Source organism: Hemitrygon akajei, chromosome 2, assembly GCF_048418815.1.
Source record: "Hemitrygon akajei chromosome 2, sHemAka1.3, whole genome shotgun sequence".
NCBI lineage: Eukaryota > Metazoa > Chordata > Chondrichthyes > Myliobatiformes > Dasyatidae > Hemitrygon > Hemitrygon akajei.
In genome coordinates, this window is record NC_133125.1 from 60,516,802 (window position 1) to 60,543,304 (window position 26,503).

The 26,503-nt window shown below is 39.2% G+C and overlaps 1 protein-coding gene across 7 annotated transcripts in view; it reads right to left on the reverse strand.

Annotated features, from left to right (window-relative positions):
- The window catches only part of focad (focadhesin), a 227,909-nt gene that overhangs the window by 81,132 nt on the left and 120,274 nt on the right, over nt 1-26,503 (reverse strand). For all 7 annotated transcript variants that reach the window (XM_073072700.1, XM_073072683.1, XM_073072676.1 and 4 more), the window contains 3 exons: nt 25,881-25,964; nt 3,558-3,702; nt 225-413 (listed from right to left, as the gene is read on the reverse strand). In XM_073072700.1, coding sequence (XP_072928801.1) covers nt 225-413; nt 3,558-3,702; nt 25,881-25,964 — 418 coding nt within the window. The remainder of the gene's footprint in view (nt 1-224; nt 414-3,557; nt 3,703-25,880; nt 25,965-26,503) is intronic.

A 26,503-nucleotide genomic window follows, 5' to 3' on the forward strand; every position in this document is an offset into this window, starting at 1 on the left:
TTCACATTAAATTTCTGGAGTAGAAGTGTCAGGAAGGGAAGTGTTGAGTAACATTTTTGACTTCCGGGAGACAATATCTCATCAGGTATGCCTATTAAGCTACATGAATGAATGCCAAATGGCCAGTGCAACAACTGACAAGTTGCATTTGTGAACGTTCTGGGAATACAGATGAGTTCACAACACCAAAGAACACTTGTCAAAAAGATTGATAACTAATTCACCTGCCAGCCCAGATTTTAGTCCAGGTTGCTTGTTCTTCTCATAAGTCTTGAGCATGAAATTGGGAATCCCTGCTACTGCTTTCCCTTGGTCAGAACGTACAATTCCACCACGCAGTGCTGAGTAATATATCCCACGGGGCATTACAGTTAATTCCTGTTTCACAAGGGATGACAAGAACTCTTCAAAAGCTGTAAAAAAAAAGGTCAAAGAAGTGTTACTTTGGCTGTCACTAAGAACAAAATTAGTAATTGCAAGTTCAAATTTAAATAGCATGGCCAAGACAATCACTCCCATGTGTCATCATGACTTTGAGTTCACCTCTGCCTAAACTTTTATTCAGGAAGCTGCCAGTAAGCGATGTCAGATGCTCTACTAAAGAGACAAATGCTTTTAACTCTTTACTCTTCTGGTGATTAATAACCATGTTGCCAACACTGGCCTCAGGACAAACAATTAGTATTAGACACAAAGAAGAATGACTGCTCTGCCTTTTGGGGCAATCAGGAAGAGAATTAGTTGCAAACTTTAGAACCAAATAATTTATGATCTAGACTTGAACAGAGCTGCAGATCCAAAGGGTAAAGCCAATTTAATTTTCAAGGTGTGCTTACGGTTATCAAAATTAGGAAAACAATTCCTTCTGTTTTATTGCAGAATTAAGCAGAAAAGAGGAAGAACTGAGGGATCGTTTGACAAACACTGGCAGGGTTATTGGTATAATTTGTTGAAAAAAGAACTTTGGTTGCAGTTGCAATAACTGGCACTTCAAGAGAATTTAGTGAATAAAATAGCAGTCTACAACTGCTAAGAATTTAAAGAAAAAAAATGAGAGGAACTTTAAGGTAACCTTCATGGGAAAAAATCTCAGATGAAAGCCTCAAATTGATTTTTTTCATTGATATGGTGCTATGTTTACATTAGTTAAGGAGAGACTGTAAACTTTAAAGATAAATACACAAGTTTGGATCTCCCCAAATCAAACATCATCTTCAGTAAAACAGCAGAGGACTGATTCAATCTGATGCTCTAAATCTACAATTTGCACAGATACACGGAAACAGAAGCAACTTACTGTGTTCCAAGGTATCACACCCATCAAACAAGATGCAATCAAGGTGCATCTTTTATTTTTTCACGTTTCCCATTACTGCCCAATTTTCTCTTCACTCCTCAACACATCATCACGTTAGTCTTCCTCATGAGCACATTTCTTCTCACATGCCTTAAGACCCTCACACACCTCACCAATCTTTGCTCTGACTCTGTACTTGCTTGAAAATGAAAATTTTCAAATCCTTCCAGCTCCTAAAAAATTAAACACTCCCTCTCCTTATCAAGTTATTACTAGAATAACATGTTTTATAATATAATATCAAATTATAATATAGTGGAATCTAGTTAATTGGGACAGCCACTTATTTGGGAGAACTCTTAAAGAACAAAAATTAATTGAAAAAGTAGCCAGTTCACCCTTTGTTTACTTGGGACATTGACTGGGTCAGCAGACTGTTGTCAAACAGTTTCTAGCCAGCGTCAGCTGCATGAACTCATGTGGCAGTTAGACGCTACACCGTGTTTATAGTGAACAGTTTTAAATTGCATCAGTTACGTGTGTTTGTGTTCGAAAAGCAGTCACTGATCGTTGCTGAGAAATAAGCAGCAAGACAATTTAGAATTGTTTTTCTCACTGCAGTTTTAAACATTCAGACTTGGAGCTACCAGAAACAGCTGGGAGTGAAAATAAAATGATTTCACTTCTTCAACATGTTAGGACTTCAAAGAATTTGAAGGTATTGACAATCATTTTGAATGTTACAATGAAAATGAGGATTTTGAGGATGCAATCATCAGAAGCATTGTATGAAGGCGGTCCATAATTTGCACTAGGTGACTGTGCTGATTTTGCTTATTGACAGTCAATGAAAAGAATATGGCAGCACGTTGGTAGTCCGTGGTATCTGACAGAACAGTGAAATCTGTGCAAGAGTGTTGTTAAAGTGGAAAAGCTGTTGCACTGGGACAGTTTCACTCCCTGGTTCTCAGAAGTCCGGGTCCAGTGGTACAAGTAGTCATCACAAACTGGGTCTTCCTTGGTAGCAGTGGATGACCATGATTTTTTCTGTGCCATATGCCCTTCACTCTCCACAAAGCATTGGAGAACTGCCTTCTTGGCCGCTGGACCTCACTGTTGATCTCATCCAGTCAGTCCACCGAAGCTGACTTCACATGACAGGACAGACTTGTCCCTATCTCACTAGAGCGCGGGGCCAACCGGCTACCCCACCAGGCTTAGCCCGCCTGTCGAAGAGGTGTACCGGGATGTGGCTGCAGTTGCATGTAAACAGCTACTTGGGGCAACAGGTGAAAGCTGAGTGAGCAGTGGGGACCAAAGGTGAGTGAGCTGCCCCAGAATAGACACGACAAGCCCCTTCACCAGAGGAGCTACCTCTCTCTGGAGACCCCTTAGAGGGCAACATACACTGGATGAATTACTCTGATAACTATTAGGAACTAATACACAATTTTATAGTACTGTGGTTGAATTGGTAGTGTTCTAATTTGTTCTGTATTTCACTCAAATACATAATTTCTCACTTAGTTAAACAATAGTTTGTCTTTTTCATACCTTTTTAATTATTTCCAGGAAATTTTGGCTAATTGTGGCAGCCGCTTAACTGGGCCAAAATATGCTAATCCCAATGTGTCCCAATTAATTAGAATCCACTGTACGTTATAAAAATCTGTTAACTTCTTCATTATATCGAAGGAGTCAGACTTAAGCAGCAGAAAATGCTGAGCCAGTGGACTTGGTCTAAGCACAGATGGAAGTGGTGGTTATGGAGTGCAGTGGTAGCATGGTGAGTTAAGAAATTGTTTCCTTAATATTTGTGGTAGTTTCATACTTAGAAACTTTACATGCACAAGGACAATTCAATTGGAAGTCCTTTCTTATATGGCCTGGAGTTAACTCCAATTAATAGCATGATTTTCACATTATGCCTATCTGTTCTGAGCCTTGATATTCAAAAGAAGTTATACTAATTATGAAATAACACACACAAGTTTTTTCAGTAGGTGGAGAACAAGAGATTGCACAGAACCTTCATTGCCCAAAACATCTAGATATAGGTCCTCATTTATTTCTTGATCTCTTTCAGTTTTCCAAACAAGAATAGTTGAGTAGCACGAGTTATTAGTGATGACATTTGGAAGTCTTGAATCTGATCTGCCAAAATCAATATGTTAACCCTGCTTCATGCTGGGCATTATTCTTCAACTAATAATGTTGCCACTTAAACTTTAGATAAAATAATTACCACCCTCATACATACCAGACAACACCAACAGAGGGGTCCTTAAAAGCAGCTTGATATATGATGCACCTGGAACTGTAAGATCTTCCTCTTTTTCCTCTTCTTCTGCATTTAATTCCATCTCATCATCCAGTTCATAATCATCTTTTCTCTCTGGCCGTACCTAAATAGTAAATAGAGCAGTACAACTAGTCATCGTTTAACCAATTTTCAAAAGATAATTTAGCCAAATAAAGGTCTAGTGTTTGAAGGGGATAGCTATGGCTCAGTTGAAAGCACTCTGGTGCACATCAAAAGTTTCCTGATTCAAAACATACTCCAGACATTTGAACCAGCAAAAACATAGGCTGATATTCTAGGACAGTATTAAAAAGAGGTGCTGCACTGCAGGAGGTGCTGTCTGACAGATGATATAAGCATCCACATTCAGGAGTTTTAAGATCCAATGTTATTGATTTGAAGGAAAGCAGTGAGGTTATTTTCCATTGGCCTGGTCAATATTTAATCAGAATTCAACATTTCTAAAATAGATTATCTAGTCAGGATCACAGTGCTATAGATCGTAGCTTTCCACATTACCAGTCATGCTTACACTCCTAAAGTACTTCATTTGCTAAAGCATGTTATGACAAAATGGAAGTCAGCTTTTCTTCATCTTGCAATTTGATAAAAAAAATGTCCCTTTTCTGTTTCACTTTGTCAGTGATTGCCATAGAGTATCAAGGAAATGAAAGAGGTACTGCAGAATTCCTCTAGAAATGGAGAAGCGGGGTTAGAGATTGTAAAATTCCTGTAGAAGACTGTCAGAAATCCTTCACCTGAAGTGTGGTTACTTTTTGAAAGTATATAAATGCCCTTGAGTCCTTTGGGTGATATTGAGTTTGCAATAGTCAGTATGGTCCCACTTGGTGCCAGACTCTGGAGAGAAGTTTCCTGAGTTCGAATCCAAGTTGGGTTGAGCATTGAGCTAGCAACTCAGCCTCATAAAAACAAGAACAGCTTGCTAAGGAAACACCGTCGTGACAGTACCCCGATAACTCCACTACCAAGTTAAGGGCTATTCTTCTTCTTCAATAGTCAGCATATAAATGTAAATTCTCTCTTTCTCCTCAACAGCCACACTAATCACCCAACTCGTGCTTGTTTTCTCATTATTAGTGCCATATTCTTTATCTTTAATATGGCAAACAAGCTAAAGCCAAAAGTGGGAGTTGATAGTGAGGAATAAAATTTACGCTGACTTTGTCCCATGGCTTATGAGCTTGATTTAGTCTAAACTTCCATTCCAGAAAAAAATAAGTGGTAGGTACAGTATGTCCCTTGTCACTGTGGAGGTTTACATGGACATAAAAATGTCCTGTCCCAATATTCAGTCTTTGAAACAATACAGTGCAACCTAAAACAAATGTCAGGATCATCAACATGTATACCTGTCCCTTGACACAGAAGCCTTGACAGTACCAACTGCATTAAACCCTCACATTCAGATAGATTACTATTTAAAGATAACAATAAAATGGATTTGGAGTTCATCCCTCCTGTGTTGGATAGACAAAACCAACCTACGGACTGGATTTGGATGTGGGCTATACAATAGATTCTACAGAACTTTCCTCCAAGTTAGAAACATAAGGAAACAGAAAAGAATGACACACCTTTCTTAAATTTAAGCAACATGAACAGATCTGTTATTTTAAAGATTTAAGTATATATATTAATCTTGATACTTGCTGTCATGATTTTCAAATTCAGATGCCACAAAGTACTTGGAAAATAAAAGTGGATTTTGTTCTATCATTCCTTGTACATTTTTATTTGATTAACTAATGATATTCAATAACTTAGCTGACAAGAAACAATTAGCTTCCAGACATGCATCAACTAAGAATCCCCTTTTTGTAAGTTGCTTTTATGATTTACTCTGAAAATACAATGGACAACAAAGTCAGAAGCTCTTGATTATCATCAATCATTTTAAAAAACTCCAATGGAATTCACCAATTCCTACTACTTAAGGTACCATTTATTTCAAAGTTTGTACTTTATTCTCTTTTTTTTCTGGACAATATCACCTACTGACAAAACCTAATGATCCTTAAAGCTTACATGAAGGAACATAATCTTGTATTGGTTGAAACAGAAGATATCACTTCAACAAGGCCAGCTTCTCAACTACATGCTACAATAGCAACTTCTTTCTTAAACACAAGAGATTCTGCAGATGCTGTGAATTCAGGGAAATATACACAAAATGTTGGAGGAAGTTGTATGAACTTCCAACTTCCAACAGAAGAAATTTTGGAGAAATGTTGGACTAGCGAGAGTAAATTAGAAACAGATGTTCAAGGGTGAAAGCACAGAAGTAATGTGAAGGACGTTTAGGGACCACTTGTGCTGGGTTCAGGATACGTTTGTCCGACTGAGACAGGGAAAAAATGGTAGGAAAAGGGAACCGTGGCTGACAAAACACGTGAGGCAACTCGTCAAGAGGAAGAAGTAAGCATAAGTTAGATATAAGAAGCAGGAAGCAGGAGGAGTTCATGAGAAATATAGGGTAGCCAGGAAGGAGCTTAAGGACTTAGGAGAGCTTGAAGGGGGCGTGAGAAGGCCTTGGCATGTAGGATTAAGGAGAACTCCAAGGCATTCTATGCGTATGTGAAGAACAGAAGGATGACAAGAATGAAGGTAGGACAGCTAAAGGATAAAGAAGGCAACATGTGCCTGGAGGCAGAGGAGAATGGGGAAGTCCTAGATGAATACTTTGCTTCAGTATTCACAAGTGAAAAGGACCTTGATCAGGGCGAGGTCAAAATAGAACAGGCCTGTGTGCTGGAAAATGTGGAGATTAAGGAAGAAGTAGTGTTGAATCTTCTTAAAAACATCATGATAAGTCCCCAGGCCTGGACATGATATACCCCAGGTTGCTGTGGGAAGTGAGAGAAGAGATCACTGGAGCAGTAGCTATGATCTTTGAATCCTCTTTGGCTGCAGGGGAGATGCCAGAGGATTGGAGAATGGCAAATGTAGTTCCCTTGTTTAAAAAAGGTAATAGGGAGAAACCTGGGAACTATAGACCGGTGAGTCTTACATCGGTGGTATGCAAACTACTGGAAAGGATTCTTAAGGATAGGATCTATGAGCATTTGGAGAAGTACAGTCTACTCAAGGATAGTCAACATGGCTTTGTGAAGGTCATGCCTCATGAACCTAATTGATTTTTTCAAGAGGTAACAAAAGAAATTGATGAGGGTAAGGGTGGTAGATGTGGTCTATGTGGATTTTAGCACGGCATTTGACAAGGTCCCCTACGAGAGACTCATCCAGAAAGTCATGAAGCATTGGATCAGTGGAACCTTGGCTGTTTGGATAAAAAATTGGCTTAAAGGAAGAAAGCAGAGGATAGTAGTGGAAGGAAAGTATTCTGCCTGGAGGTCGGTGACTAGTGGAGTGCCGCAGGGATCTGTCCTGGGACCCCCGCTATTTGTGATTTTTATAAATGACCTGGATGAAGAGGTGGAAGGATGGGTGAGTAAGTGAGCAGATGACATGAAGATTGGAGGAGTTGTGAATGGAACTGCAGGTTGTTGAAGGTTACAAGAAGATATAGACAGGATGCAGAGTTGGGCAGAAAAGCGGCAGATGGAGTTCAATCCGGGTAAGTGTGAGGTGATGCATTTTGGAAGGACAAACCAGAAGGCTGAGTTCAGGGTTAACGGTTGGTTACTTAAGAGTGTGGATGAACAGGGGGACCTCAGGGTTCAAATCCATACATCCCTCAAGGTCGCTGCACAGGTTGATAGGATAGTTAAGAAGGCCTATGGGATGCTAGGCTTCATTAATAGGGGGACTGAGTTCAAGAGCAGAGAGGTCATGTTGCAACTCTACAATTCTCTGGTGAGATCGCACTTAAGAGTATTGTGTTCAGTTCTGGTCACCTCATTATAGGAAGGATGTGGAAGCTATGGAGAGGGTGCAGAGGAGATTTACCAGGATGTTGGCTTGATTGGAAAACAAGTCTTATGAGGCAAGGCTAGCAGAGCTGGGGCTTTTCTCTTTGGAGTGTAGAAGGATGAGAGCAGACTTGATAGAGATCTACAAGATTATGAGAGTCACAGATAGGGTGGATAGCCCGTACCTGTTTCCCAGGGCACGAATAGCAAACACCAGAGGGCATACATACAAAGTTAAGGGGGGAAGTTTAGGGGAGACATCAGAGGTAAGTTTTCTTACACAGAGGGTTGTGGGTGCCTGGAATGACTTGCCAGGGATGGTGGTAGCGGCTAAAACATTAGGGATATTTAAGAGCCTCTTGGACAAGCACATGGATGAAAGAAAAATGGAAGGTTATGGGGTAGTGTGGGTTTAGTACTTTTTTTTTTAGGAATATATGGGTCAGCACAACATCGGGGGCTGAAGGGCCTGTACTGTGCTGCAGTATTCTAGTGTCCAGTGTCTAAGTCAATAGGTCAGGCAGCATCTATGGAGAAGAATAAACAGTCAATGTTTCAGGCCAAGACCCTTCATCAGGACTGGAGGGGAAGTGGGAACAAGCCAGAATAAGAAGATGGGCTGGAAGGGAAAGAGTGCAAGCTGGCAGATCATTGGTGAAACCAGGTGAGAGGGAAGGTAGCTGGGTGGGTTAAAGTGAGAAGCTGGGAGGTGACTGATAGAAGAGGTTAAGGGCCGAGGAAGAAGGAACCTCTTAGAAGAGGACAGTGGATTATAGGAGAAAGGGAAAGAGGAGGACATGAGAGAGAGGTGATGTGCAGGTGAGAAGGGGTGGGAGGGGAGACAGAATGGGGAATGGAAAAAGAGATTACCAGAAGTCAAAGATACCAATGTTCACGCCATCAAGTTGGAGGTACCCAGACAAAATACAAAGTGTTGCTCCCCCAACTTCTTTCTTTGCTGCTTTCCAGTACCATCATTGTCCTGTTAAGATGTCAATATCTGGTCTACCAACTTCAAGCAAAATATCTTTGCAACGAAGCTAGCAAAATCTTTACAAACACAGTGACTACAATAATGATGACCTTGCTTAAATACTTAAACAGAAGCTTAAGCAACTAATTTCTAAGTTACTCAGATTCCACCAGTTTAAGTAGTAATATCAATTAATGCTTAAACTGATGTTAATGCTTAAATTGATAGAATCTAAGTAACTTGGAAAATTGCTACTTGGGCTTTTGTTTGAGCATTTTAATGTTTAGTAGATCAACAAAATGCCACTTTATATTTGTGATTGCATCTCATCCATTACTGTGAGATGCTGGCATGTTGCTATGGCTAACAAACAGAAGAATCAGGGGATACGTAGAAAAAAAATACTCAAATCAATATCTGTGAGCTCCAGGAGTTCCATTAGTAAAGACAAGTGGCATCAGGAAAAGTGAAATGAGGATGAAGAAAACAGTAATAAAACAGGAAGTACAAACGGATAATCAAAATTCAGATTATACCTTTACACTGAACTACACAATAAAAGAAAGGAGGCTTCATCTGAGAAAAGCTTTTTGCTGTTCTATACAAATATAAGGCCATGAAACAGATTAAAAATAAATCCAAGAGTGACGGAACTTTCCTCACCAAATTTTTAAAAATCCATAATATCCCAAAGCAGGCTATGAAGTCCTACATTATATTCTACGGATTGGATTTATAACTACTGACAACACTGTCAAAAGAAATACACAGCGTTTCAGGAGTTGGTGTTATTGTCACGTGTACCAAGGTACAGGGAAAAGCTCGTCTTGCACACTGTTCATACAGATCAATTCATTACACTGCATTGAGGGATTACAAGGCAAAACAATTACAGAATGCAGAAAAAAAGTGTAATAGCTACACAGAAAGTGCAGTGTAGGTAGATTATCTCATTATATTGAGATTTGCTCACTATGGTGGCATCATTTGCAAATTTGTAGATGGATTTCGTACAGCATCAGGCCACAGTCATGAGTATACAGGAGTAGATTAGGGGGCTAAGGAAGCAACCTTTGGAGCATTAGTGTTGAGAATAATCAGTGCCAAGGTGTTACTGCCCATACTTACTGATTATCCCTATTAGTAGTAGTGCGATCACTCAGGTCTAGTATAATGCTTTCCTTAGGGATTGTCTATTGGTGGGTCCTCAGGTGGCAGTAGAAACCAATCCAGCATCCATATTCTGGTGTAACGTGGGTAAGAGTAAGTGGTGACTGAGATTAGTGATCAGATCTTTTGGTTGTTCGGTCTCTCCTTCCCCATAGTACAGTGGAGGTTGCTCCCTCTTGAACAGATTACCTCCAAGTATATTTATTAAGTGTAATGTCTTCCCAGTTTTTAGATGTAATGTTGAATTTCTACAGGTTGATTTTGATATTATCTTTAAAGTAATTGCTTTGACAACCAGGGGCTCGCTGACCTTTCTTCAACTGGATCTGTCTGGAGAGACGCCAGTTGGGCATCTGGATGTCAGGATGTCTGGATGTTAAGTTGGCATTGCTTTATTGTGGTGGAAATGCTGTTCATGTTCACCTCCTTTGGTACGCTGGTGGTAGTACATCTCCCCTTCCAACTGACTGTAGTCTGTAGGGCAGGGAATCAAAAATCCAGTTGCAAAGGGAGGTATTGAATCCCAAGACTTGATGTTTGGTGATGAGTTTGCTTAGAATAATAGCATTGAAGATGGAGTTGTAGTAAATAAACAATAGCCTAATCTAGGTGTCTTTACCATCCAGATGCTCCAGGGATGAATACGATGCCAGAGAGAAGGCATCTCCTGTAGACCTGTTTTGGCAGCAGGTGAATACAATGGGTCAACTTTGTTTGGGAGGCTGGAGTAAATGTGTGCAATGGTCAGCCTCTTGAAGCATTTCATGATAGTGGATGTGAGAGCCACTAGGTGGTAGTCATCAAAGCAGATTACCTTGTTATCCTTACGTATCGGATTGACAGTGGTCTTATTATCACAGGTGGGAACCTCAGATTGAAGCATGTGAAGGTTAAAAGAGTTTCTATCTCTACCACCTGATCTACACAGGATCTAAGAACAGAGCCAGGGTTGCCATCCGAGCCAGATGCTTTCCAAGGGTTCACTCTCTGGAAGACTAATCTTGCAATAACAACAATCTTATGTCCACAAAAATCTACTATTTAACTGGTCTGAACATAAACCAATAACCAGCAATTACCATGCCTGTGAAGAAGTGCATACAATGTCAGTTGCTCCCCCTATTCCCATCTACCTCAGAAGTCACTTATATTTGTTACGGGTTAGCAAACTTCAGAATCAGAATCAGATTTAATATCACTGACATATGTCATGAAATTTGTTAACCTTATGGCAGCAGTACAATGAAATACATGATAAGTAAATGTAGAGAAAAAATTGAGTTACATTAAGTATATATATGTCTATTAAATAGTTAAATTACAATAAGTAGTGCAAAATGACAGAAATAAAAAAAAGCAGTGAAGAAATTATTTAGTGACTTTTCAAGCTGGCCTGGTTAAAATCCCCCAAAATCTACTTGGGCAAGTAGATGAGTATGTTGTTGCTGCAGATGTGTAACCCTGAAGTTTGGACTAACAATCCAGTGACCATAATCCAAATCCCACCATATAAGAATGAACTTCATACTGTCCAAACACGAGGAATCTGCAGATGCTGGAAATTCAAACAACACACACAAAATGCTGGTGGAACACAGCAGGCCAGGCAGCATCTATAGGGAGAAGCGCTGTCGACTGGTCAAGAGGTTACTAACCACAGCACTTGTACGTATCACTTTAGCTCGCTCGCTCACAGTGGCTGGCATGTATCCACTTATTTTTGCTTCTACCTTCACCGCCGAGTTGGTAATTAACAGCACTTCATAAGGACCTTCCCATCGAGCTGCCAGTGGATCCTTATGTGGTTTCTTAATCAGGATCCACTCACCAGGAATCAGGGTGTATCCTCCTCCTATTGAATGTTCCGAAACAGCAGAAACCTGTTGAGAAGCAGACTGGACAGCTTGGTTTAATTTCACACAATAGTCAACTAAACCACCTGCCATAATGTGTACATCAGCCTCTCTGAGTTCAAGGGCTCCCGGCAGTGACACATGACACCCTGTAGCTCCTCAAATGGACTTCATTTAAGTTTTCTTGTTTGGGGTTACTCTGATGCTACACAAGACCACAGGAAGAGCCATAGGCCATGGTAAACCTTTCTCACCAATACTTCAGTCACTGATAATGGTTCCATTTATTTGTTCGACTGAAGACACTGGGTGACGTGAACAATGAAAACACCAATCAAACGTTCATTTGTTGACATAATTCCTGGCAAACATTTCCAGTAAGATGTGTTGTGTTCATAGGGCAGAGTCAATGTGACATGGCATCCCTATCTAGGAATATAGAACTTAATCAGAATTTTTACTGTGTGTGTAGCTGTAGCTATTACCAGTGCATCTGAGTATCCTTGACATCTTAATTATGAAATGTAGATGACATGTAAATGTAAATATGGACCAGTTGGGCCAGGAGCACTTAATGTGGTAGCTTTCCTGCTGCTCCAAGATTTGTTTTCTGGGAAGTCATACATCTTTCAAAAGCTTGTCAAGCTTATGCCCTAACTTTGGATTCCTTAAGTTCTTGTACTAGTTGATCATTCTTGATTGGAGTTCCCACAGTCATAAGAAATCCTCTTAGTCTCAACCACTGGGAGAATCTGTTCATCATCTTTTGCGCTTCAATCTGTCCTAAGGAGTGTATCTGCTGTGCCAGATAAGGAAGCAATGTAGTTGTAGCTACTAATCTATGACTAGAGCCGTATCTCCATACTCCATCACTGTTTGAAATCCCACTATTCTCCATCCAGATCCACTTTGTATGGCTAGTGAATTGAGCTTGCATCTCTCGAATATCTTGTACGTTCATCTGTGATACAGAGTTCAACTTTGTTTCCAAAATTCCAGTAGCCGAGTTCACTGCAGATATTCTCAGAACTTATTTTATTTATTTTGCTCCTTCCCACGCTGCCCGCTTTGCAATTCTATCCACGAATGCATTTCCACAACTTTCCATTTAAATATAGCAACTTCTGTCAGCAGTTATATGACATCCATAAGTTCTTGTACTAGCTGGCCATTCTTGATTGGGGTTCCTACAGCCATAAGAAATCCTCTGTCTCTACAAGTCTCCAAAATCATAAACAACTTCAAAAGCATATCAAGAATCAATGTAGATATCAGCTGATCTTCCTTCTGTCAACTTACAGACTTCAATCAGAGCTTTAGGTTCTGTCTATTGCAGAAATACCAGGAGCCATGCTTCCTGATGCCGGCACTCCAGTTCCAGAAACAATGGCCCATCCAACCAAACAAATTCCTCCCTTAATCATTGACAAGCCATCAGTGTACAGCATCAGATCTGGGTTCTATGAAGGCACTTCTTTGTAATAGTTTGCATCTTCATGTCATGTTATTGTTTATTATTATTTTTATTATTATTTATTATTCAGTCATAGTCATCATAGTCTTCCATGTCTGATGGTAACAATATAACTGGATTCACTGGACTCACTTGCTGAATGATGATATTAGGTGCATGACGTGCAGTAGACCACTTGGACCATCGAGTAGCTATTACCTGAGAGGCCCTATTCATAGTCAATAAATTGTGTACTGAGTGTGGATGTTGAATATTTTGAACTTGATCAAGCAGATAGGTTCCCTGCATTGCAAACATATACCCCATACCAATGCTACATTACCCAATTTAGCAAAGTAATAAACAACAGGACGCTGTATGTCTATATCTTCTTGGATTGTCATCAGAATCAGAAACAGAATCAGGTTTATCATCACCAGCAGATGATGTGAAATTTGTTAACTTAGCAGCAGCAATTCAATACAATACATAATATTGAAGAAAAAAACCTAAAGTAATAATAATAAATAAGTAAATCAATTACAGTATGTGTATATTGAATAGATTAAAAATTGTGCAAAAAACAGAAATAATATATACTAAAAAAGTGAGGGAGTGTCCAAGGTTTCAATATCCATTTAGGAATCAGATGGCAGAGGGGAAGAAGCTTTTCCTGAATGGCTGAGTGTGCCTTCAGGCTTCTATACCTCCTTCCTGACGGTAACAGTGAGAAAAGGGCATGCCCTGGGTGCAGGGGGTCCTTAATAATGGACACTGCCTTTCTGAGACACCACTCCTAGGAGATGTCTTGGGTACTTTGTAGGCTAGACCCAAGATGAAGCCGATTAGATTTACAACCCTCTGCAGCTTATTTCAGTCCTGTGCAGTAGCGCAACCCCCCCCCCCCCCATATCTGACAGTGATGCAGCCTGTCAGAATGCTCTCCACAGTACATCTACATAAGCTATTGAGTGTATTTGTTGACTTACCAAATCTCTTCAAACTCCTAATGAGGTATAGCCATCTTGCCTTCTTTATAACTGTATCGATATGTTGGGACCAGGTTAGGTCCTCAGAGATCATAACACCCAGAAAATTGAAACTGCTCATTCTCTCCACTTCTGATCCCTTGATGAGGATTGTTATGTGCTCCTTCGTCTTAGCCTTCCTGAAGTCCACAATCAGCTCTTTTGTCTTACTGACGTTATGTGCCAGGTTGATGCTGCAACACTGCTGCACTAGTTGGCATATCTCGCTCTTATACGCCCTCTCTTCACCTTCTGAGATTCTACAATCAATGGTTGTATCATCAGCAAATTTATAGATGGTATTTGAGCTATGCTTAACCACACACCCGAGGAGCACCCGTGTTGTTAGTCAGCAAGGAGATGTTATCGCCAATCCACACAGATTGTGGTCTTCCGGTTAAGGAAGTCGAAGATCCAATTGCAGAGGGTAGCACAGATGCCCAGGTTCTGCAATTCCTCAATCAGGAATGTGAGAATGATGGTATTAAATGCTGAGCTATGACATCCTGACATAGGTGTTTGTGTCGTCTAGGTGGTCTAAAGCCGTGTGAAGAGCCATTGAGATTGCATCTGCCATTCACCTATTGTGGTGATAGGCAAATTGCAATGGGTCCAGGTCCTTGCTGAGGCAGGAGTTCATTCTAGTCATGACCAACCTCTCAAAGCATTTCATCACTGTAGTTGTGACTGCTACCAGGCGACTGTCATATTTCTTGTTGACATTGTTGACCTGTATCGGGGATTCCTAATGCAGGTGCAGTACACAGTGCCGCTTTTAAAGTTAGAAAAGCTTTCAGTTGTTCTTCATTTAAGAGTCACAGAGTCATCTGAGTGGTTTGCTGCCCTTCAACAGATTGCTGACTTCAGCATATAAAGTTGCACAAATTCAGAAAAGATTGGAGTTTGTGAACTATTGTAAAAGGCTTTGCTGACTTAATGGCTTTTGCACGATCCTCAGTGATTTTTCAATTTACCTTTGGAAATTGTCTGCCCCAGGTAAATTACTACTTGTTGCAATTGTGCCTTTTCTAGATCTACTTTGTGACCCTTGCAAGTGTAACACACTGTAACGGCTTCTCTGTAATGTTTCACTGCTAAGGCTAATGAAATGGCTTCTCTGTAGCAGCAATGTTTGGGTTATGGCTGGAGATAACAGGTCTGTGGTATGCATGTTAGCCAATCAGGATTTTGTTTCTCTGTCTTGTGAATCTGGAAGTAGATTTTTCGCAGGCTTTTGCTGGGGAGAGATGAGGAGAGAAGACGTGAATGGAGAGATTTGGTAGACCGCTGTACGGTGTGGACTTGGAGCAAGGGTCCAAAGGGCAGCGACAATCAGAGGAGGTTGTTGGTGAATGATCGACTTATCAGTGAGCTCCAACTTTGCGCAACAGACTGTTTAATAAGATTGGGCCCTTTTTTCCCTTTTTATTTTGTTTCTCTACTAATCAAAGTAAGAATTATAAAGCTTAATTGTTTAATCGCATATTGTATACTGTTTGTTATTTCGGGGTACTGATTTGTAACAGGGGACACATCGCACAGCATCCACCCAAGCGAGATTTCTTAAGTTTGGCCGAGCTGGGGGCCGTCACCCCTATATTAAGCTGCTAGCCGAAGCGAGAGTTGCACAAGATAGATAATCGAGCAAATTAAGCACATCATGTTCATGCTGGTCTGCAGCTTCGGATGCAATCAGGACATCATCTACATATTGTACAATAGTTGAATCAATGACTGGTAAGTCCCTCAGATGTTGTCTCAACGTCATTTATTAGACAGCGGGATTTATGTGATGCCTTTGTGCTGCCTCATCCACTGGTATTATTGACCATTAACTGAAAGCCAACCACAGCTGACATTCAGGCGCTAGTGATATTGAACAGAATCCACTGGCCAGCTGAATAACTGTAAACCACTTGTGTGATGGTTTCAAGGCTTTAAAAAAAAATAGTCACTAAATGGGGTAGCTTGTCAATACATTAGTTAGCAAAGGTTTCATCTTCAGTCCTATGCGTCTTCACTGTCTTGGTCTATTTGGAGCAAGCTGTGACATAGTTTATTGTTTCATCACTGACATCCTTACTTGAGTCACCAGGGGCCACTGTAAGGTCAATGCCATGTCCATCCTGTAAGTCTTCAGAGTTCAGATGGTGTCGCTTTCTCAGAGAACTGTCCAATTGAGGCTGTAATTCCTCAGAATTTGGATGCAACGTTCAGCAGAGCGGAGTTCAGAAGTAGGGTCACTGGCAGTGTTACTGGAAGTTTCACTAAAATCATCACTGGAAGTGTCAGTAACAGGACTGAACAGTTGAAGTCCCAGCTCAGTTTTTCCATATAGTTTCAGTTTGCATCTGAGCTCTGTACAATGCACTTCGATTGATTTACAATTACAATATTGTTTTTTCACTCATTCGGTTAATGCAGGGATTTGATTAGACTTCTTACTCTCAACCATGCTGTTTTTGTAGTTTATTGCAAATTTCACATTTCTTTCACAAACAATTAATATGTCTTTACTCACCTCATTAACCTTTTCACTTGCTTGCACATTCGATCAAACTGACCATGTGTTCTAATCTCCAGTAGCCCTTCCAGATTTTTCCTATCCTTCAGGCATTTTCTGGATTTTAATCAACACGGTTGGTATATTTTGTCTGGAATTCTTCCATTAATTTTATCAAACTGAAATGCTTTATTCAGGTAAGAGCTCTTAGTAAGTTTCATGACTTTGGTCATTGCTTAATTTGTATGCACATTTTATTACTTTGTCTATGAAGATGCAACCATTGGGTCATCCTGCGACCAACAGATTGCTCCACAACCAATGGGCTGTCCTGCCACTGAAATATTAATGTTTCTAGTAGGTACCAAATGGATTGATGTGCAACCGAAGTGGATTGTCCTGCAATTGAAATGGATTGTTCTGCAAATGATATTTTTACAGATGTTTTTATTAATAGCAACATAGTAGTTTTCTCACTCCTAATTTCGATCCAATAATATACTGAAGCTAAAACTAAGTTTTCTCTCAGATGAAATGGAACAGATGAAGTTCTTATCCCTTGTTGCAGATTAAAAAGTTCTTCCACTCTGTCTGTAATGTTCCATTTCCTTAAAACTTCACAATCATGTTCACTGACCACGCTAATTGTTGGACCCTGATGTTTTTGATCCAAGATTCTCTCTGAAACCAGGAAAGAGGCACAAAACTTGTGCTTCACAATCTTTTTAAGTGTTAACACAACATAGAAAATCTAAATGGGCAGTAACAGGAGTTGAGGCCAGCAGCAGAAGAGAGAGTGACAAAGAAAAAATGATGGCACTGGCCTCTTGGTCAGCTCTTTTATACTACATACTGTAGATGAGAAAAATTCCATTCAAATTTGCAGATTAACAGTCAGCCAGTCAGAAAGTTCTTAATCAAATAATGTAGTGCCGAGAAGCTTCTAGAATCATACAAATGATTCTGGGGGACATACTGAACAACCATAGATACACAGTGTCCACTGGGAAACATGCTAAGCAGTTATTTGCATATAAAAACTACTTAAAATGCAAATAGACTATTATTTGTTAAACAGCAAAGAAAACAGCAAATAAGCAGTCGGATCCAACACATCATAAAAAACCATCTGACTTAGTGGTGGATGTTCTTGCAATATCCCAAATCCTTGACTTCTTAGTGGCATGGCAAACCATTCAGCTGGCAAGGACAATCAGAATAAGCAATAAATCCTGATCTTGTTAGGGAAATTCAGATGCTTAAAATGAATTTAAACTGCAATCTAACAGCCATGATCTAGATGAGGGATGAGGGTTAATCTTATACTCCCCCCACTAAAGTGATATATCTCACTCCTATTCCTGTTCTGTTTGCTAGGAATTTGAAGGTGCATTAGACTAAGTGTATGCTAACTTTACCAACTCTTTATGCATTCTCAAATTGTCATTAGCCTTAGGAAACATCTTCCTTGTAACAATCTTTTCCACATGAACCTTATGTCATCCTAGTCTGAAAATCACTGTTGACATTACTAGTATTTCACGACATTCTCTCATCCATTATTAAATTGGATTTATCCATATAAATTAGATTTGATTAAAAATCAACAGTGATAATGTTATATTTATGGATTAAGTATCTAGTTGATAGTATTTGCTGTAATTCTTTTTTAAGCTTATAAAATCTAAGTAAGTGACCTTGTGTAATAAGGCCTGAAGACAAAAGACTTGGTCACTTTTATAATCGTGATATAATTGCAATAATCTAAAAAAGAGACAAATTAATTTGCTTTCAGTAAATGAAATGCCTATGCCCTCATTAAGGGCCAAGAGTATAAAAATGATCTTACAGTTCTGTAACAAATTATTCACACTAATCATGTAGCAACTAGTAAGCACCAAAAATTTAACATGTTCTCGGCAAATGGATTACTCTTGCTCTACTAAATATCTAACAGCACATTAAAAACCTTTTAAGAAATCTTTGGCTATGAAATGGGGCTATCCTTCCTTAAACATAATTTTTACATGATTCAACTATTAACCGAAGCGATACGGATCACCCAGCAATGTGAACAAAAATTCTTATCAGTACAGAATTCCTGCCAATATTACTCAAACCCCAGAAGTCATTCTGTTACTTCAGCAGGAGTGGCACAAGAAACAGGGGAGTGAAATGAATAAATATACGACAATGACTAAGGAGGAGAGCAAGGGAAAGGGTGAATAGGGGAGGAGTAACAACCAAAATCTGGGATGTTGCTGGGGAAAGGTAAGGGGGGGTTAGAAAAGAAAAAAATCTATCAACGTTAACAGAGAATGACAGTGGTGATGGTGTGTTAGCAGTAAGTACAGATTGAACTGGAAGAGCAGAAAAGATGTGTCATCATTAAGAGGTGAGTTAAAGATCATGACCTGAAAATGGATGGAAAGAGGAAAGTATACAAATTTGACAGCAGTGGTAGAAGAATAGGATCACACTGATTAGGTGTAGAGGCCAATAAAAATGTATTCCATCTGCAACATGCAGGGAAAATAAATGGATCAATGAAGCCCAATGCCTGTGCTAATTATCCATAAGTGGCTTCTTCAATGGAAAAACATATCCCAATAGATTAGATGACACGAATTTGGCCAGAACATACAACACTAACAATGCATTGCACAGGCGAACGAGCTTAATCTGATTTTAACTAGACCTTAATTCCTACATTACTCACCCTAATGTAAAAATTCCCTTTCTCCACTTATCACCTTCACCACTGCCTAGAAAAATTAGGCCTAAATACAATGCAATTCATCAACTCGTGACCAATTTGTGTGTGCCAGAGCTACTGGAGAGAGGTCACCTTGCTACATCGTTCATAGTTCAAAGAGGGAAGGGGCACCAGAGGAAAGAAATATACTTCAAGAGATCAGGGTCAAAACAAGTGGCAAAATCTCAAAGCAAATCATAGCAGTACAATCTTTTTCTTGCATCATATATAGGCTCTGAGTGAGAAAAGGATTGCTTATCAATGTATTGAAAATCTCTCATTCTCCGTATTGATGATTCAGCAGAAATATAATAGCATTGAAACAAAACATTTATCATAATGAATCCTTGTTTTATAGATTAATCTGAACACAGAATAGTACAGTACAGGCCCTTTGGCCCACAATGTTGTGCCAAGCTTTAAATCTACTCTAAGATCGATCTAACCCTTCCATCCCACATCGCCCTCCATTTTTCTTTCATCCTTAAGCCCATCTTACAGTCTCTTATATGTACCTAATGTATCTGACTCTATTACCACACTCCATGTACTCAACACTCTCAGTGTAAAAAGAATTACCTCTGAAATCCTTCCTATGCTTTTCTCTAATCACCTTAAAATTGCGCCCTTCTGTATGAGCAATTTCTGCCCCGCAAGAAAGTCTCTGGCTATCCACTCTATCTATGCCACTTATCAGCTCATACACCTATATCAAGTCACCTCTCATCCTTCTTCACTCCAAATAAAAACTGTAGCTTGCCGGACCTATCCTCATAAGACATGCTTCCTGACTTTCTGAATGAGCTTACAGTGGGAAACCTTGTCAAACACCTTACCAAAATCCATATACACTACATCCACTGCACCAGCTTCATCAATTTGTTCTGTTACTTTCTCAAAGAATTCAACAGGTTCATGAGGCATGACCTGCCCCTGACAAATCAGACTATGCTTCTTCAAATGGCTTATAAATCCTTTCTCTGAGAATCCACTCCCATGGTTTGCCAACCACTGACATTACACTCACTGGTCTTTACTTTCAAGAACAAAGGAATAACATTTGCCACCCTCCAATCTTCTGCCTTTACAGTGAGGACACAAAGATCATCAATCTCTTTTCTTACTTCTCGTAGTAATCTGGGGTATAACCCGTCTGGCCTTGGAAACTACTGATGTTTTTTTTTCCCCAAAACGTTCCAAAACATCATCTTTCTTAATGTCAGCATGTTCCACTGGATCAGCCTGTTTTATGGTGTCCTCACATTCTTCAAGGTTCCTCTCACTGGTAAATACTGAAGCAAACTATTCATTAAAGACCTCCCCTATTTCCTCTGACTCCAAGCATGTTTTCTCCTTCATCCCTGATTAGTCCTACTTTCTGTCTCATCATCCACCTGCTCTTCAGATGTGTAGAACTCCTTAGGGTTTTCCTTAATCCTACTCAATGTTTTCTCATGCTTGCTTCTAACTCTCCCAAGTTCCTTCCTAAGATCCTTCCCTCTGCCAGCCTAGGTTAAACTCTCCCCAACCCCTCTAGCAAACCTGCCCATATTGACCCCTTCAAATTCAGGTGTAACCTATCCCTATCATGCCTTCCCCAAAATATATCCCAATGATCTCCAAATCTGAAACCCTTGTCCCCTGCACCAATTCTCCAGCCACGCATTCATCTGCCATATCATCCTATTCTTCCCTTCACTACCATGTGGGAGAAGGAGCAATTCAAAGATAACTACCCTTGAGGACCTGCTTTTCAGCTTCCTACCCAGCTCCCTACATTTGCTCCTCAGTACCTCATCCCATTTCCTACCCAAGTCTGAGTACCACTATGTACCACAACTTCTGGCTACTCACATTCTTCCTTCAGAACACCATGGGCCTGATCTGAAATATCCCATACCCTGGCACCTACGGGACAACGTACTATCTGGGAGTCTCTGTCATGGCACAGAATCTCCTGTCTGCTCTCTCAACTACTGAATGTCCTGTCACACAGCTCTCCTCTTCCCTTCCCTTTTGAGCCCACAGAGCCAGTTAACTAACAGAGGTTCTAACAGATATCTTCAACATCTCTCTAGAACAGTGCACTGTCCCCACAGAATTCAAAGCAGCTACAATCATCCCGGTGCCCAAGAGGGTGATGATAACCTGCCTTAACGACTACCTGATCAGTAGCCTCATCAGTAGTGAGTGCTCTGAGTGGCTGGTTAAGAATCACATTAGTTCCCATGATTGTACTGCTAAATCTAGCTCAAACAAATGGTTCGTTGGTACTGAAAGTGGTCTCAATGCAGAAATTTGGCCCTACAACTAATCATTCAAAATTTGTCCCTTCCCCAGTCGATAAAAAACTATCCAGCAAACACCAGACATGAAGATTGTATTCATTTTAAAGAATGCAAACAATTTAACCTATACAAGTTGTTAAATTGTTAAAACAATTTATCCATCAATCTTATACGTTCCTCCTCCTTCACACCAAAGGACATTACAAATGAAAGCATAATTAAGACAAGGGAAACTTATAGATCAGCTAAAACATAAGCCATAGGTATTATTGTTTTTACTCCCTTCCTGGATTAATCCTCACACCTTCACTATGTTCAGTGTGAGGCTGATCCAGGAGCTCCTATGCAGTTGTTTGAGAGGTGCATCACTGGGCAATCATGGGGCTGTTGTTTTAACCCAGGGGTAGGCAACCTTAAGCACAAATGATTTTCTAGGATGCGTTATTCAATAATTTGAGGCAAAGCATAACTAGATGTATTTAAATGGGTAATTCCCATATTTCAAGTTTTTATGGCATTTAACAGGCCCACCGTCCGCTCATTAATACGCGATCCAGCCCACCGAGGCAAAAAGGTTGCCAACCCCAGGTTTAAACCTCGATTTCCATTGAGTTCCTTCCGCGTCAGATGTCAGCAGCAATAAAACATATTTGAACATCAGCTTAGTTATTTACTGACTGATAGTGCCATCAAAGCAAATCAACTCCAAGATTCTCAAAAAATGTGTGTGCAAGGGAAAATGTATCTTAGGATACTACATGCATAATTTTAGCTTTAACAGAATAGTTACAGATAAAACAGCAGTATATCTGCAAAATCCTAGAACAATTTATAATTGGAAAGGACTTTGTAAAGGAGTGAGATTAGTTCTAATACTGTATAGTCACAATTTTTAACAAATAAAGGCTCCAAGTCAAGAGACTCTGCACTGAAATAAAGGACAACCATGACACATCTTTGCAATAATTGATATTTAAATCAGAGGTTCAAATGGCAGCAACTTTAATGCACAAATTGTTCATTTTTGTTCACAATTGTTCATTTTAGGAATCAGTAAGTGTAAACCAAATTCCAAGATGAATCATCATTTTTATCAAAATGTAAATGAAATACATGATAATGAAATAGCTTTAAAAATTAACCAAATGAAGTAAGTTTTAAATGTGAATCTCCAAGTATAAGAGATGTCCTCATTGAGACATACATGATCCTAATAGGGTACAACATGATAAAAGCCGAGACGTTTTCACTAGTGGGAGAATCTTGTGTGAGGGACATCATTACAAGATATTGGGTTGCTCCTTTAAAATAGAGGGGCACAGAAATTTCTTTTTCAGAGGGTGGTGAATCTATGGATTCCTCCAGTCCAAAGGGTATATGACTGGTTCATTAGAATATTTAAGATGAAGGTAGATATATTTTAAAATGATGAGGGAATTGAGAATTTTGGGGAACTGGCACTGTAAATGAGCTAACTGCAGATCAGCCACAATTACACAGACTGGAGGGGCAGGCTTGTGAGGCCAAGTTGTTTAATCCTGCTCCTATTTTCTGATCTGACACTCCTTTAGAATATGTAGAAAAGCAAATGGCGTATGACTAAGTGAATGAGTAAAACGTTTTGATTTCTTATTTCCAACATATGGGCATAAAATGCAAGAAGAAAAGTGTAATAAAAAGAAAATATACTGTTGTCAGTTATTGAAGCACAGCAAACAGAAAATGCAATATGCAGGTATACTACTTAATTCATGAAGTATTATTGTAATTCTTTTTAAATAATATTATCTTGGGAATGGTGTCAGATATGCCTTTTTTAAGACAATGGACAGGAGTAGATCCTTTTAGGAGGAACAATACAATTTAGCACTTCATCTGTTTTTGAAAATTGCATGTATTAAATTGGATTATATTTATCAAACCAAAATGTATGAGCCATTCTTGTTCCGAACAACTGCATTTGTGATTTTGTACCACCAAACGAGTACTAAAGGTTTTAATCATGACTTGAGTGCAATGGAACAGAAGTACGTGAACTAAATTTCTATGAATTAAGTTATGGCCACACCAACTTGTAAATCTTCATTTAAGGAAGCCACAGAATATATGTGCACTGAGAAGGAACAGCAACATTTCCAGACTTGATCAACTGTGTCTAAAAACAAGGTAAGCCAAAGCAACACACACAACTATAGAGTATGTTAAATGCTACACAATGAAATACATCTCAACACAGAACAGAAAATCTCTTTAAATCAAACACCTCCCCTTGCTCGGGTTAGTCGCAACAACATATTATCATTTCCAAACAGCTTACCAGTTATTTTCAGAATACCTCAAGGGACAATTTCAGCTAATTGTTTTGGCATGCTATGCACAGTAGGATAAATCCCACTATAAATATACTGATCATAACCATCAAGTTACTTTGTAAGATCACTGCATGTAGCTAGAGATCACCACACTAGAACGTTTTGTAAGAGGAAAGCAAAAATTTTCTTTTATCAATATGAATGAGGTGCGTTTGTACCAATTTTATCAAGAAAGGAACTAACACTAGCGGCACCTAAAAAAATTCAAATTAAGAGATTCAAATGAGTGATACTCTATAATGTTAGAATAGTCACAATTGTCACTATTGTATTAAAGCAGTGCAACAATGTGTGATGTGCCGGGTGACAGATTTCCCACAACTAAATTAGAGTCTTTAACAGTATACTACACAAAAAATGTCCTTCAGTCATGCTGAACTCTTCTAGATCCCAACTGTGGTCCACAGACCCCACGGTTAAACGTAGTGGTCCATGGCATAAAAAAGGTTGGGAAGCTGTGTTCTAGGTGCAAAAACTCCTTCCACCATTACTTTCTGCTTCATCACTAAACCAATTGTGAATCCAACTTGGCTTTTCACCTTTGATCCCACTGGTTTTCACTTTTCTGATTGGTCTTTTGGGCTTTTATGTAAAGATCAAATACAGTACATCAAATTTAGTACCCTCAACAATTCTCCTTGACAGATTGTCAAAAAAAATCTGTATTTCATTAATTACAATCTCCGATTAAAAAACACACCTTTAAAATTATATGTGCTATCCCTTAGATTTTTTAGTGATAAGCCCATCACTGCTGAAATTATTTGCCAAATATGATTCAACGATTTAAAGCTATTGCTTTCGATATAAGCAGAAAATGTCAGCCTAACTTTTCATAAAATGGTTTTCCTGTTGTTGGCATCATCCTGGTGAGTATATATAATATGCCCTTTAACATGCTTTCAATTATGGAATTACCAAAATTGTTCCTATTTCTCTGTATGAGCTAACCAATTTTAGACATGTTCACAGTTACTAATTTATGTGTGCAATTATAATTGTTAATTATAAATATAAATTATACTAACCTCTTAGCCCACACTCACAGGAATTACAAAAAATGTTGACACTCCTATAATCCATGCTTGAGAGTCAGCATATAGTCTCTTCCCTATTTTTCCCTCACACTAAGGTCCCTCATGAAAAGCAAAATTAAAGTGCACCAGCTGCAAGCTCAGTTCACTAACATATTCATGTTTTATTGGTTCTCAGTTTACCAAATACATGCAACTTCTACATCATAAGCAAGCTTTGAGGTAATGCTTCCCTTCTCACAGTACAAAACCACCACGAATACCAGGCTGAGGTGACCGCTAGTAAACCAACAAACAACAATTTCTGCACAACCCTGAAGGCCATTCATTGACCTGAATTAGTTGCTGTGTCCCTCTCCATGACTGATGTCAGATCTGCTATAGTTTACTGTTTACCATTTGTCACTTTTATCAGTTTCTTATTCTTCCAAGTACTTACCCAGGCTGCAGCACCTCATCTCATGACCATGCACATCCCAAAAATGTATATACTGTACCTTCCATCACTTACAATTTTTTAGGGCTGTCCAATTTGTTTTGTTAATGTTCAGTTACAATTTGTCGCTAACAGATGTAATATTGGCCCATTCTTCCTTTAATCACTAAAGGCCAATTTTATCTCAAATTATGGATTCAATGATTTGATCATCAAATGTAAGAAATGCCCCACAATGCTACAGTTATGATTTTTTAAAATTTATTCAGAGAAACTACCTTAATATAGCAGCATAACAACAATTTAAGCTTCATTAGGCCAATTTTATATTATGGGCGCTGGCCATGAAGCGCAGTCATAATTCCTGCAGAAAAAAACTGACAAAGTATCAGCTCTGATGATTTCACAACCAAAGATAATACATGTGTGCAATAAATTATTATTTCTTCTATCTAAACAATACATGATATATATGAAAAGGGAGACACAAAAATCCAATGAAAGAAAAAGCTTGTGGAACCATTACCTCTTCCGGCAAGTGAAGAATTGTGTACTCCTCAGGGCTGAAAACTGAAAGAGCTTTGTATGCAGAGCTGGCTATGACTGAGTCCTGCAAGGAAGCAAAGTAATTCCTTCTTATGGACCATTTATAAAATAACAATTCTCTATGAAAGCACAATTACAACATAAAAATTAAGTCAAGAATTCCTTCTTGCTGATGAAGCTAGTTTAAAATATATCTATAAAACTTGCACAAAATATATTAGGACACCAGAAGGTACAACAGAGTGGAGGTTGTTGCTGGACAGGTAATTTGGAGGCCTGGACAATTAACTAAGGAATATATCTTCAGATCTCCTCGGCAACAAAATCATCATGTTATTTGGCATCAAGTGGATCTGTGGTTTATTCATAAACAGTTATACCCATGGAATCCTGTAATAAAGAAAGTGATGGCAGATAAGGTGCATTAACACTGGGTGAGTCCTATGAACTGCAACAGATTGAAAATGTAGGTTAAGAGCATCTCAATGAGTCAAAAAGCATAAAAAACTCAGTACATTCTGACTAAATTTTACCACTGTTATAGCTAAAGCAAGAAAGTGCATTGCATGTGTTTACATGGATAAAGGTTACTTGACCATAAGT